The sequence below is a fragment of the Gracilinanus agilis genome, chromosome 5, assembly GCF_016433145.1.
Source record: "Gracilinanus agilis isolate LMUSP501 chromosome 5, AgileGrace, whole genome shotgun sequence".
Lineage (NCBI taxonomy): Eukaryota > Metazoa > Chordata > Mammalia > Didelphimorphia > Didelphidae > Gracilinanus > Gracilinanus agilis.
Genome location: NC_058134.1, coordinates 224,949,749 through 224,964,517, shown reverse-complemented (window position 1 = coordinate 224,964,517; position 14,769 = coordinate 224,949,749). Strand labels below are relative to the sequence as shown.

The 14,769-nt window shown below is 37.4% G+C and overlaps 1 protein-coding gene across 1 annotated transcript in view; it reads left to right on the top strand.

Annotated features, from left to right (window-relative positions):
* Window positions 1–14,769, top strand: part of WASHC4 (WASH complex subunit 4) — a 57,035-nt gene that overhangs the window by 5,756 nt on the left and 36,510 nt on the right. Inside the window, exons 2-8 of the mRNA XM_044678127.1 lie at window positions 3,781–3,920; window positions 4,908–4,961; window positions 5,054–5,119; window positions 6,856–6,901; window positions 7,301–7,368; window positions 9,199–9,281; window positions 14,588–14,630. Coding sequence (XP_044534062.1) covers window positions 3,781–3,920; window positions 4,908–4,961; window positions 5,054–5,119; window positions 6,856–6,901; window positions 7,301–7,368; window positions 9,199–9,281; window positions 14,588–14,630 — 500 coding nt within the window. The remainder of the gene's footprint in view (window positions 1–3,780; window positions 3,921–4,907; window positions 4,962–5,053; window positions 5,120–6,855; window positions 6,902–7,300; window positions 7,369–9,198; window positions 9,282–14,587; window positions 14,631–14,769) is intronic.

Here is a 14,769-nt window from a genome sequence, read left to right as displayed (position 1 = left end):
CCCCCAAGGATTCCCTTAATTTCAATTCCTTTTAACTTAATAAATATTTATTAAGTGCCTATTGTGTGCCAAGCACTGTACTTAGTGCTGGGGATAAAAAAAAAAAAAAGACCAAAGTTAGTTCCTGCCCTGCAAGAACTCACAATCTAATGGGGGAAATAAGCCAACATATATATGTATATGTGTGTATATCTATATACACACACACATACACACATGTATATATGTACACATACATATGTATATCTATAAAGCAAGCTATCTATAGGACAAATAGGAAGAAATAGAGAAAAGATCTTGGAATTAAAGAGGAATTTGGGAAGGCTTCTTGTAGGAAGTGGGATTTTAGTTGAGATTTAAATGAAGTTTCACTCAGAAACTAGTCTTAGTGATAGCATGTTTAGCATCTGCATAAGGCCTGACTCTTGCCTGGGGAGTTCATATTGGTTACTGTCTCTAGCCTCTAGGGTTTTAGACTAGTTTCTTAGGGCAAAGAGTTCTTAAATAAACTGATATCTGGGTTCCTGTTTCTGTTTCCTGTTTTTCTCTTTTCAAACCAAGTTATTGGGATTTTGGTTTATTGTTTTGTTTTCTTCATTCTCTTACTATCAATCCTGTAGGAAGAAAAAAAATCTTTGCTTAGAGCATTTTAAAAACAAATTGTGTATTTTAGGGCTTCTGTGATTTTGGAGTTAGGACTTGTTTTGCATAAAGCTGCATTCAAAGATGCATTCTTTAGTGCAGCTGCTTATTTGGCTAGGAGTATTTCTGTTCATTAAAGTAATTTTTTGTGTGCTTGCCCAAAATTGAGTTATGATAGGATTTGGAGTCTGGGGACCTGGGTTCAAATTCTAGCTCAGCTAATTATTTTCTAGCTATTTAATTTTGAGTAAGTCAACCCCCTGGGCCTTGTTTTCTTAATTTGTTAGATGAGAGTATTAAATTAAATGATTTGAGGCCCTTTCCTGCTCTAAATTCTTTGATCCTAAGTTTAATGGATAGCTTATACTTAGTAGAGTTTGACATTTGGAAATCTATGCCTTATTATTGTTTAATAATGATTTAATAATTGGCAGTGTTTTATGTATATGTACAGACATAAAATGTATCTCAAAATTAGCCTTTTGTAAAAAGTTGGAGATTGTAGATCCTGTTAGTGTTTTATAAGTACAGATTTTCCTATGTTATAGCTGTCATTAAAGTTTTATTTGCTTTTTGAATTCTAACCTAATTTTTGGACACTTAAAAAAACTAACTACAGCATAGTTAAATTTCATTAGGTTCTATATGAAGGGTGGGCAACATTTAGTATTTAACTTGATGTGAATTTCCATTGTTTACAATTTTTCACAAACACCTTTGAAAGAGCCTGGTGCTCAGTACTTAAGAAATGTATTGGATGATATGTTTCTTTTCTCCATTTCAGGAGATTTATGTATTATTTTGAGCAGTATATTATTAACCAAACTTGTCAAGTTTTCAGATACTTGGTTATTATGATTTTCCCTTATCCTAGCATTCTATGAAAATTTTAAAATGTAAGCCACATTAATAGCATCATAACTACATTTTTAGTAGATTTTTCCAGCAATTTTACAGATTGATCTGATGGAGAAGGCAACTTTAAAATGTATTAATAGGTTTCCTTTCCCCTCACCAATGTGTGACTGAGCCAGCAATGAACAGTTTGTTCAGCTATGAACAAATTCTTCCACAGACTTGGTTGAAATGAGTAACCAACAACTTTCTGCTTTATTTCTATACTTTAATCTAATTTGGCTGTTCTTATGTAGACCATTTATATTTAAGTGACGAGATATCTTGTTGGGTGGTCTTAGAGAAAATATAAGTAACTAGAAGTAGGGAAAAAGTACATTTCTCTATTCTGGGTCATATTTTCATTAATTGGAGATTATCACTATTCTGAAATGTCCCACAACACTGAAATAGCTTTACCATGATTAAGAATTGGGTAGTTGTGAAATGTGAGAAAGGAACACTGATTAGCTAAAGGATCTGATAGCTCAGATAAGTCATTGGGGAAATGAGAAAGTAAATCCTGGTTAGAAGACCAGACTTATTCTTTATTATACAGGCCTATAGCACATGGTCAAGATGCTTTCTGTTCTAAGAGTTTTTTGATGCACCTGTCATTTTAGATAAAAGGGATAGAATTTTGATTGTTATTAAATCATATTTGTAGACAAAAGGAATTCATCTTGATGTAAGATGAGATGATTAGTTGTATTATTTTTATAGTTCTTTCTACAGCCATATATTTGAGTCAGCCAGTCAATTATTATATACCAGCAGTTTGCCAGGCACTGAGCTAAGTGCTGAAAAAAATTGAGGAGATTGAGGCAAACATAATTCAAATGAGTTGCCCAGGATCACACAACTGGTGTCTAAGCCTAGATAAGAACTGGATTTCCTGTCTCCAGTTCACTTCTCTGACCCCTGGACCTTGAAAGTCATGCTTTCAAAGAACCTTTAAGATTCTCTTATCTGTTGTAGCAATAATGGATATATAGCAAATGTCTTAAGAATAGTGGATTGTGGGGCAGCTGGGTAGCTCAGTGGAGTGAGAGTCAGGCCTAGAGACAGGAGGTCCTAGGTTCAAACCCGGCCTCAGCCACTTCCCAGCTGTGTGACCCTGGGCAAGTCACTTGACCCCCATTGCCCACCCTTACCACTCTTCCACCTATGAGACAATACACCGAAGTACAAGGGTTAAAAAAAGAATAGTGGATTGCTTTACAGGTATTGTAAGTAAATGAAGTTTCCTAGAAACTTTGTTTGAAGAAATCTGGCCCTATGTTATCTAGGAATAATTTAAATATGAAACGATGAATTTTTCTTTGGATTACAGTTTTAAAAATTTGACTCATGTACTTTTGCAATTGCAAAAGTAAACCTTTTTTGGAGGGGGCGTAAAATCTTGGTATATCATAGTTGCCTGGGACACTTTAAGAGATTAAGTGACTTGTTCTGAGTCCCATGGCAATTGTATGTCAGAGATGGGCCTGGAATCCAGGTCTTCATGGTTTTCCAACTTCTCCATTATTCTCATTGGCCTCACTAGGATTGTAAGTTGCAGGAGCAGACGTTGATTTCTGCTGGTACAGATGGTTTTCTCATGAGAAATTCCTTATACTAATGCAGTCATAGGCCCAATCCAAAAAATTCATCCATATGGGTGCGAAGCATATTGTGGGGAAAAATGATTTTTAGAATTAGACTGGGTTAAAATTTACATTTTGAAGAGAGTCTATATGAGCAAATATTTTTAAAAAAGAAGTTCAGGGCTTATAGGATATAGAAAATAAAATCCTAAATGTGACATCATGCATTAAGAAATATTTTGTCTTCCTTAATGCAGCAATCCAGACAGAGTGTGTAAAAATACTCATATGCAGATATCAATTGAAACTTCAGCTGCTTTTGTTTTTTCCTAGGTACTTGAGCTTCCTAGAAGCCTAGATTAAATGGGCAAAGTCTTTATTCTTAAGAGTTGTAGGATAATTGTTGAGTTAACTAGAACTTTTAAACGATTCCTCATAAAAGTTCTTCATGTGGCATCCTAAATGCCAGAAAAATCACTTGCAAAGGAAAAATCCCTTTACACTTTAGACCTATACTTTCAGGAAGTCTCAGTATCCTACCTGGCATTAAAGTTTAGATAATTGATATCACCTCTAAATCAGAAGAAAAGCATTTTTTGTCTTGAATATATATATTATTGCATGCCATTTCAGCTTCTGCCTTTAAATTTATTTTTAGAAATTCATGCTGAAGTCCAGCTGAAGAATTATGGGAAATTTCTTGAGGAGTATACATCCCAGCTAAGAAGGATAGAAGATGCGCTGGATAGCTCTGTTGGTGATGTCTGGGACTTCAGGCTTGACCCTATAGCACTAAAGGTTGGACTTGTTTATTTCATGATGAATTTCCATTTTTAAGAAAGATTTGTTTGTAGAATTTAGAAACTTATGGACTGGAAGGCCTCCTGAGATGATTGTTCATGTGCTGCTGAGAGGGCATAGTTCTCTAGCCTATAGAATTTTAGTGGTATATCTCCCAAACATCCTCCTTGGGCCTCAGTTTTCCTGATCTTTAAAATTAGGGGCAACCAGATGACCTTTGGGGCAGCTATGAGGCTCAATGGATAGAAAGTCAGGCCTGGAGATGGAAGGTCCTGAATTCAAATGTGGCCTCAGAAGGTAAGAGTTTTAAGGGGGAAAAAGGCTTGAAGAAAAAAAAAAGCATTTTTGTGAGGCACTTTGCATATAACAAGCTGGTAGTTTCAGCTGCTTTCCCTGTAGAATAACTGATAATTCAGAGCACATCATTTTATAAGCATATTTCCAATTATTTTTCCTCTAATGCATTAGTTTGCACTATGCCCCATTTTAATTTATAAGAATGCTACCTAAGAACCCAGGGGATAACCAAAATTGGCCCAGTAGGATTATATCTAAATGATAGCTGTATCCTATCAAAGCCTGCTTTCCTGTGTTTCATTCCTTTCCTTTTAAATCATTTGTCTTAATTAGTTATATAGAACTGGGGATGTTTGGCCTGTAAAAGAGAAGACATGGCATGGGAGTGTGGTTGGGGGACATCTTATACCTGTGTCATCAAAGATCCGAAGGATTGTCATGTGGATGAGGGACAGCACTCATTCTTTTTGGCCCCAGGGATAGAACTAAGGGATGGGCTGAAGTTGCAACAAGATCCCTTCTCAGAACTCTGAGATTCTGTGAATTTGGGCCTGGACAACAGGAGACTGTACAATATTTGTAAAAGTACTGGGTACTTTATAGCTACTTGGGTAAATGTTTAACACACGTCTGAAAATGCTTGCAGTTTTCAAACTAAAATGTGTTTTTTATTTTGTTCTTAAATAGTTATTGCCTTATGAACAGTCTTCCCTGTTGGAGCTCATAAAGACAGAAAACAAGGTAAAGAACCTTACTAGCTAAATATTTACCTAAAAATGGCTATGTACATTATTGGCTAAATTTTTTTTCTCCACTTTGCCTATTTAAACCAGGTCTTAAACAAAGTCATCACTGTATATGCTGCTCTTTGTTGTGAAATCAAGAAATTAAAATATGAGGTAATTATTAAGATTATATTATAAATGTTTCCTAAATTTAATAGTTTTCAAACAATAATCTATCAGCTATGGCCTGATTTTTTTTAATGTTTGAATTGAACATGTTGAATCTACAGTCCTCTGAACTTTAGCTGAGGGATCATTAAATGGCTGGCAGAAGCTTTGGTGGCTGCTGTTCCTTTCTTACATTGCCCTGATTCTGCTGCTACCTTCTGTCTCTTAGGCACTTGTATTCTTGTAGGAGATGTGGGTCACTTATAATGGACATCCAGGAAGAAATATTGATAAGAGGAATCAAGAAATGATTACTGAAAGTTAAAAATTTCTCAATTTATGGGGGCAGCTGGGTAGCTCAGTGGAGTGAGAGTCAGGCCTAGAGACAGGAGGTCCTAGGTTCAAACCCGGCCTCAGCCACTTTCCAGCTGTGTGACCCTGGGCAAGTCACTTGACCCCCATTGCCCACCCTTACCAATCTTCCACCTATGAGACAATACACCGAAGTACAAGGGTTAAAAAAAAAAATTTCTCAATTTATGAGAGAGAGACACACAGAGACAGAGAGACAGAGACAAAGATAGAGATAGAGACAGGGAGAGAAGGAGGAGTAAAGAGAGGGTGACGAAATCCTGAAGAATAGCCTAAGTGCTCTAAGAAGGACCAAGGAAGGCCAGCCTCACAGAGGATGAAATGGCACTTGGACTGAACCAAAGGAGAAGATTTCTGAATGGTGAGAAATGGAGAGCAAGGAGTCTGCTTTAGCTATGAAGGACAGTGCAAAGATGTGCCCAGAGGGAGGTCAGGGAAGGAAGAGCATGGCGCACAGCTGTAGGAGATTGGTAGGAGCTCAGTGTGTGAAATAAGGCTTTGAGAAAGTTAGGATTGGGGAGGACTGGGCATCATGCCGGGGACTATACATTATATCTGGTGGCCAATAGGGAGCCATGCAGAGTGTGCTGTAGAGCAAGGACTCAGACATGTCTGTTCTGTGGATAACTTAGGTTTCCATAGCATTTTTAGGTTTACAGGGCAAGTTTCTTCTCTTAGTTGTCTCATTTTGCAAAAGAGGGAACTGAAGCTTAGAAAGTGACATGACTTGTTGAGTCTAGCATAGCTAATGAATTGGTCATTGATCATGAGAGCTAAAAAAGACTTCAGTGGTCTTCTTGCTCAGAGCCCTCATTCTACTCAAGGATCTGAGACCTGGAGAGGGGAAAAAACTTGCCTGTGACTTAATAGCCTCTTAATGGCAGAGGTGGCATCCTTGAGCCTTCTGATAGCAGGATGAGCACTTCCTTTTCTTGGCAGCCTCATACAGAGTAGCCACAAGATGAGGAGTCAGGAGGCAGGAGGCCCAACACTATGGGAGTGTCAGAGTGTCAGCTGGTGGTACTGGCATTGAGTGTGGGCAAAGGGTGCATAAATGGATGCCATGTTGTGGTCCCAGAATCAGGAGGGCTGGGCATGTAGAGGATCTACAGAGCCTTAAAAGTGGCCCTGAGCTTTGAAGTCTGGGTGACTGGGATGTCTGAGAGGCCTTCAGCCAAGATCCAGGGCTTCCCCTAAATCATATCCCAATTTGTACTTGATGGTGTTGGGAGGTGACCCCTATGGAGGAGGTCTCAGAACCACCCAAGGATGTCTCAGGTATCTCTATAGCCATAGACTTCATATGCTCAGCTACAGATGGACAAAGCCTACATGACAGCTAAAAACATTTTTTTTTCCCTTTGAAACAGGCTGAAACAAAATTTTACAATGGTCTTTTGTTTTATGGAGAAGGAGGTAAGTCTTTTAGTTTTAAAAATTGGTGTGGTAATGATTGCTTGCTTTTCCCATGATCGAAGGATACAAAGACAAAGACTGAAGAGTCCCTTTTTGCAAAGAGGTTACAATTATAATGGGAGAGACAAGAAATAACTAAGTAAATGAAAACAGATTGCATGTAGGTAAATATAGAGTCAAATACCATGGACTTTGAGAGGGAAACCCCTCAAGGTTGGCCACATTGGGATCTGGTGTCTGGTGTTACTTGAGGAGATTTTTGAGGATATCAGTTTGACTATGTATGTTAGGTGCATTGAAAGATAGCACTTTAATTTTTAAAAATGGTATTTTTTTGTTGTTGATTAAGTCTGGTTGCAGACTTCACTGAAATCTGATTGCCTTTGTTACCTTTTAAAGCCACAGATTCCAGCATGGCAGAAGGTGATTGCCAAATTCAGATGGGAAGATTCATTTCATTCTTACAGGTACTTGACTTACTGTTTTCCTAGAATTTTATCTAGCTTCCTGTATGGTATAGATACAAAATAATCACCTTCTCTTTATTAATAGTGAGGTATCAAGAGACAAAGACAGAGTATCCTCAGGGAGTTGATGTTTTCTTGGGCAAATGGGGAGGTAGCAGCCCTTCGATGATCAGGAAAAGTTTTGGGGGGAAGGTTCTGCTTGAGCAGGGTTTTGATGGAAATAAGATTTTAAAGAGCTGGGACTGTATTCTGCATGGTGGGCACAACTAGTACAAAGTTGTGGAGGGAGAAGACCAGCAAGAAGGTCAATCGGGCTTAAACACAAAGGACAGGAGGAGTACTGTATATAAAGGAAGATACCACTGATTCACAGAGGCTTGCTGTCACGGCACTTTTGTGGGCCAGATAGAAATGATTGAGAATATGGCAAATTTAAATGGACTGGGAAATTCTTGGCTAGCCAGACCAGTCAGTGGTTCAGTGTCAGCTTGGATGAGGTCTCTAATGGAGTGCCATGAGGAGCTGTCCTTGGCTTTGTGCTATTTAATATTTTTATTAATGCCTCAGATAAAGGCATAGCTGGTGTACTTATTGAATCTGTGGAAGACATAAAGCTCAGAACAGAGCTTTCACACTGGGTTACAGTATCCCAAAGATACTGACAGGCTAGAATGTTGGGCTAGGATGTTATTTATTAAAATGAAATTTAATAGGGATAAATGTAAAGGGATCAAACAAACTTCAGAAGTATAAGAGCAATTCTTTTGAAACTGATTTGGGGGATATTAGTGGACCACAAACTCATTGTATATCTATAGTGGGATGCAGCAACCCCAAAAGATAGTGCCCTAGGAGGATAGTTCAGTGCAGGGTTCCACTTCAGGAATTTTTTGGATTTCAGATGTTATATTTACATTTGAAATTCCCTCTAATTGGATTTAGCCTGTTGTAGTAGTGTGTTTGAGATCTTTTTTGAGATTAAGATTTTGTTGTGACCACAAAGAGCTTTATCTAAATAAATGATAAAAAATGTTGGACAAACTGGACCAAGGAAAAAGCTTCAGGGCCTAGCCAACTTGAGTAACCACAAATCTTAAGTATCCTGATCATAATTGAGATAATTTCAGAGGGCTTTATAGAATACAAAGTTAAAATGAAATTATTTTAAAGTTAAATTAAAATGATTTGGGTGAAGGCGAACAAACCTCAAGGAAGAAATAAGAAATCTCCCAGTTACATCCTACTTAAACAAAAAGCTTCTTATTATCTTCAAAAATGTAGTAACTTCTCAAGTAAAGCCTGATTAGAGCTGCAAGAAACCTAAAGATAATTCTACTAGACATTGGGATGGTGAAGATATACTTGTCAATCTGTATTAAGTGTAAATCTCGCCTGTCTTTTGAGTAGAAAAATAAATTATTAAATTAAGATTAGCCAAATCATACTTCCTGAAGATGATAAACTCAGAATTAGAAAACAGAAGTCTTTGTAAATTTTGGTGAAATAACAAGGACATGTGTTAAAAACTTTTATTTAGTTCATTCATTGTGTTCTGCAAATAGAAATGATTGTGCTATACTTACTGTATGACTACCCTAGGTGGTTTAATGGACTTAAAGTCTTTTAAAGTATCTTCTAAGCTTTTTTCCTTTTGGATTAAAGTTTTGGACAAGTTGGCCCCTTGTGAGTGTCCCTCTGTTGGTTCCAAGGTGTGGCAGGTTGCTCGAGGGACTTCTTGGGTATGCTGGCTTTTGATGAGCATTGTACATTTCAGTTTTAAAATACTTTGAAAAAACAACTATGTAATATGCCTCCCATTTTTCATTTCAGGAACTGTCTTGCTTTGTGACAAGGTGCTATGAAGTAGTCATGAATGTGGTCCATCAACTGGCTGCACTTTATATCAGTAACAAGTAAGAAGTTCCAGAAAAATTCCTCCCTCCTTCCTTCCCTCATCCCAGCCACCCTTACTCTTTCCCTCCCTCCCTCCCTTGGGTTTCTTAAATTTTCATGTAGATATAGACCTAGTTTTTGGTAATAGTTTAGAGTTGTTTTCCAAAGTAGTTTCCACATATATTAATATTATCACATTTTACCTTTATAGTAGCTTTGTGAGAGAAGTAGAACAGAAGTCTCTGCTTTTTAAGATTAGAAAACTAACTCTTAGGCTGTGGGCTTCGCCTAATTTCACTTAGTAAATTGGTGGCAATTTCAGCATGAGAGCCTAGCCTAACCTCCTAGCTCCTGGTCCATTGTGTTTTTCACTTTATCATATTGCCTCTTGAGTTTTCCCTCCTTGTGACCAGAAGGCACTAGTAATATTTGTTCCTATTTTTTAGCCTGCAGTGAGAATTATTTCATGTTTTTCATGAACGTTTTGCTACTGACCCATTGTAGTCAGGATGTAGCTTCTTAGGATGTTAGAGCCTAAATGATTCCTGTACAGATCTAGTGCAATGATCCTCATTTTACAAATGAGGAAACTGAGGCCCCCAGCAGCTCAGGGATGTCCCAGATTCTCACAGCTAGTTTTCTTCTCCGTTGTTGTTGGGTTGTTCAGTTGTGTCCAACTCTTTGTGACCCCATGGGCCACAGCACCTCAGGTCCTTTACTTCTGTGCTTTACCAAAGTCCAGGTTTATATTTGTTCCTTCTGTGATACTGTCTGTTCATCTCATTCTCTGCTGTCCTCCTCTCTTTTTTTGCCTTCAATCTTCCCCCACATCAGGATCTTTTCCAATGAGTCCTGTCTTCTCAGTAGCTGGCCAAAGTATTTAAGCTTCAGTTTCAGTATTGACCTTCCAATGAATAGTCTGAATTAATTTCTTTAATTATTATGTAATTTGATCTCTTTGCAATCCAGCAAACTTTCAAAAGCCTTCTTCAGCACCCCAATTAGAAGGCATCAATTTGGCAGTGCTTAGTTTTCTTTATAGTCCAACACTTACAGTCATACACTGCTACTGGAAAAACTATAGCTTTGACCATATGTGCCTTTGTTAACAAGATGATGTCTCTGGTTTTTAGTATACCACCATAACTTTCCTTCTAAGTAGCAAGTGTCTTAAAATTTCATGACTGCAATCATCATGTGCAGTGATGTTTGAGCTAAAGAAGATGAAATCTGATACTGCTTCCATTTCTTCTCTTTTTGCCAGGAAGTGATGGGACTACCACAATCTTACTTTTTTTTTTTACTGTTAAGCTTCAAGCCAGATTTTGTTTTATTTTTTATTTTTAATATTTTAAATAATGTTTTTAAATTAAATTAAATTTTATTATCATGTAAAACACACTTCCATATTGGTCATTGTTGTAAGAGCACACTCACATAAAACCAAAATCCCCAAATAAAACTAAATACACTGATGTGAAAGTATGCTTTGTTCTGTATCCATCCAACCCCAACAGTTCTTTCTTTGGAGATGCATAGCATTCCTCATCATAAGTCTTTCAGGATTTTTCCAGATCATTGCATTGCTGAGAGTAGACAAGTTTTCATAGTTGATCATCTTACAGTATTGTTACTGTGAACAGTGTTCTCCTAGTTCTGCTTATTTTGTGCTGCATCAGTTCATTCAGGTTTTCCTAGCTTTTCTGAAGTCATCTTGTTTATCATTTCTGATTTTACATACTCATCAAGAGGCTTTTTAATTCTTCCTCACTTTCTGCCATCAGAGAGCAATCATTTGCATATTTGATATTGTTGATATTTCTTCCAGAAGTTTTAATTCTGACTTTTATTTGGCCAGGCTCACATTTCTCATGTTGTACTCTGCAATAAGTTAAAGAAAGACAGCCTTGTCATACTCCTTTTCCAATCCTAAACCAATCAGTTGTTTTATATGCAGTTTCTAACTGTTGCTTCTTTGACCTTCTTCCAGATTTCTCAGGAGACAAGTAAGATGATCTCTTTCTCCCATATTTTTGAGGTCTTGGCACATTTAGTTGTTATTCACACAGTCAAAGGCTTTAGTGTAGTCAGTGAAGTAGAAGTAGGTATTTTTCTGCAACTTTCCTTGGATTCTCCATAATCCAGGTAATGTTGGCAATTTGGTCTCAGTTTCTCTGCCTCCTTGAAAACTATTCTGCTCTTTTTGGCACTTCTCAGTTTATATATTGCTGAAGCCTTGCTTGCAGAATCTTAAGCGTAACCTTGCTGGTGTGTGAAGGAAACAGCTGTTTGATAATTTGAACATTCTTTGGCATTACCCTTCTTCAGGATTAGGACATAAACTGATTTTTTCAGATCCAGTGACCACGTTGAGTTTTTCAAATTTGCTGGCATACTGAGGGTAGCACTTCAACAGCATCATCTTTTAGGATTTTAAATAGCTCAGCTGGGATTTCCTTATAATTAGCAATGCTTCCTAAGGCCCACTCAACTTTATTCTGTAGGCTGTCTGGCTTTAGATCAGTAACATGCTATTGTGGTTTCAGTGATGCTAAGATCTTTCTTTTATAGTTCTCCTGTATATTCTTGCCACTTTTTCTTAATCTCTGCTTCTGTTAAGTCCTTGCCATTTTTGTCTTTTAATGCCCACTTTTGAATGAAATATTCCCTTGATATCTCTTAATTTTCTTGAAGAGATATCTTGTGTTTCCTACTTAATTGTTTTCTATTTCTTTGCATTGCTTTTTTAAAAAAAATCATTATTTCTATTCTTTTTTCTGGAATTTTGCATTCAGTTGGGTATAACTTTCTCTTTTCCCTTTTGCTTTCCTTTTTTCCTCAGCTTTATAAAGGCTTCAGAGATAGCCATTTTGGTTTCTTCTTTGGGATGTTTTTTGTTGCAGTATTGCAAACCTCTATCCATAGTTCTTCAGGTACTCTTGTCTGCCAGATCTAATACTCTAAATCTCCTCATCACTTCCTCTTCATATTCATAGAGATGTTTTTTAGATCATATCTATATAGTCTGATGGCTTTCCTTTCTTCAATTTAAGTCTAAATTTTGCAATAAGAAACTCACAATATGAGCCATAGTCAGCTCCTAGTCTTGTTTTAACTGACTGTATAGAACTTCTCCACCTTTGGTTGCGAAGTATTTAATCATTCTGATTTTTATTGACTATCTGGTGATATCTATGTATAGAGTCACCTTTTTGGTTGTTGAAAATGTATGACTAACAAGTGAGTTATTTTGAGCAAAATCTCTGCCCTTTTGTACTCAAAGGCCAAACTTGCCTGTTACTCCAATTACCTTTTGATTTCTTCCTTTAGCATTCCAGTCCCCTGTGTTGCATGTGACTTTATTTTTTGGTTATTTATAGAAGATGTTGTAGGTCTTCATAGAACTGAGCATCAGTGTAGTGCTTAGAGAATAGACTCGTATAACTGTGATGTTGAACGGTTTGCCTTGGATTTGAACTGAAATTTCAACTTGGATTTGAATTGAAAATTCTGGCATTTTTAAGATCATATCCAAACCCATGCTACTTTTTCTCACTCTTTTATTGGTAGGGGGTTACTCCTTTCTTCTAAGGGATTTCTTCCCAGAGTTGTTTGTGTAATGATCATCTGAATTAAAATTCAACCATTCCTGTTGATTTAAGTTCACTGACATCCAAGATATCAATGTTTATTTAATATTTCCATCATCTCTTGTTTGACCACATCCAGTTTACCTTGGTTCATAGCTCTTACATCCCCGGTTTCAATGGTACTGGAGTTTTCTTTTGTTACCACTCATGTCTGCATTTGAGCTTCCTTTCAGCTTTGACCTAATCACTTTCTGGAGTTGCTTGTAGTTGTCCTCTGTTCTTCCCCAGTAATGTGTTGGATACTTTCTGATCTGGGAGGCTCATCTTCCTATGTTCTCTCTTTGATCATTTGAATCCTGCCCTTGGGGTTTTCTTAGCAAAGATACCGAAGCAGTTGTCATTTTCTTCTCTAATGGATTACCTTTTGTCCAACTCCACTATGACTGGTCTCTCTTGGGGAACCCTGCTCATAATCTTATTGAGCTACTCAAGCCCCTTTGCCACAACAAGGCTGTGGTCCAGGAAGATTTTCTTGTCTAATGTGAAATTCTTGTAATAAGTCTGACCAAATGGGAGATAGTGCTTAGTTGATAGTAGACAAATTTGCTTTGTATTAGGTAAAGTGGAGTCTTCTTCATGAAGTCTAACAGTTGAGGTAGGGGCATTTCCATAGTTATTTTGCATTTCTTTGCTTCTACCTTGGGTCTCCTCATGTTTGTATTCTGTGTTTATGGAGTTGCCTGGCAGGAGAATATGGGTGAGGACAACAGTTCTGTGACAAGACCTTCACAGGCTCATTGACTTAGAGCTAGAAGGAACCTTAGAGACCATTTAATCCAATCCCCTCGTTTTAAAGATGAGGAAGCTGAGGCTTATAGAGCTGAAGTGCCTTGCCTAGCATCATGTACTAAATGTCAGAGGTGGGACTTGAACTCTACCCTTCCTGACTGAGCCCAGTACTCTCATATACTATAACACGCTGAGCCTCTTAGGGGATGCAGGGCATTGTGCAAGGTCCTGGGGATCTGGCAAATGGGGATACCACATTTAGGTTGGATAGGCTTCCTCCTTCAAGTTTGCAAAACCCAACAAAACTTTAGGATTTTAAGGTTTACAAAATACTTCTCTCCCAGTAAACTTATAAGGTAGGTAAAATTGATAGTATGGTTCTCATTTTATGGAGAGAGATGCTGCAGCAATCAAAGGTTAAATGATTTGTTCAGGATGACACTGCTAGATTGGGACTGGGATTTGAACTCAGGCCTTGTGTTTGCCAACAGTAGTCTTCTTTTCTCTGAGTGGCAGGCCTTCTAAGAAGTTTTCTGAATATCCATGAACCAACTTCTCACATAGACTGAATTGAATAGTGATAATGATGGCTACTTTGATTGGATCAACTCTTAGAGATTATTGTAAAGGCTTTTTTAAAAAATCCTTACCTTTGATCTTAGTATCAGTCTTAAGGCAGAAGAGTGGCATTTATAGACAATTGGGGTTAAGTGACTTGCCCAGGGACACATAGCTATATCTGAGGCCAGATTTGAACCTAGGTCCTCTTGACTTCAGGCCTGACACTCTATCCACTGTGCTACCTCACTGACCCACTATTGAGGCTTAATGGAGAGAAATGCATATTAAAATTATTAAAAGTCATCTACTGCTTCACCATTTTGAAATAGGAATGAGTTATAAAAAGCCAACTAGCATTTGACAAGATTCTGTTCTGTTTCTTGTAGGATTGCACCCAAAATCATAGAAACAACTGGAGTTCATTTTCAGGTAAAAGTACTTTAACTTGATCAAAACCTCCCTCATATTTGCATTATTTCTAAATTTTATTTTTTGTTTATATGTTTAATTTTTATTATTAAAAGAAAGGGAGGGGGCAGCTGGGTAGCTCAGTGGAGTGAGAGTCAGG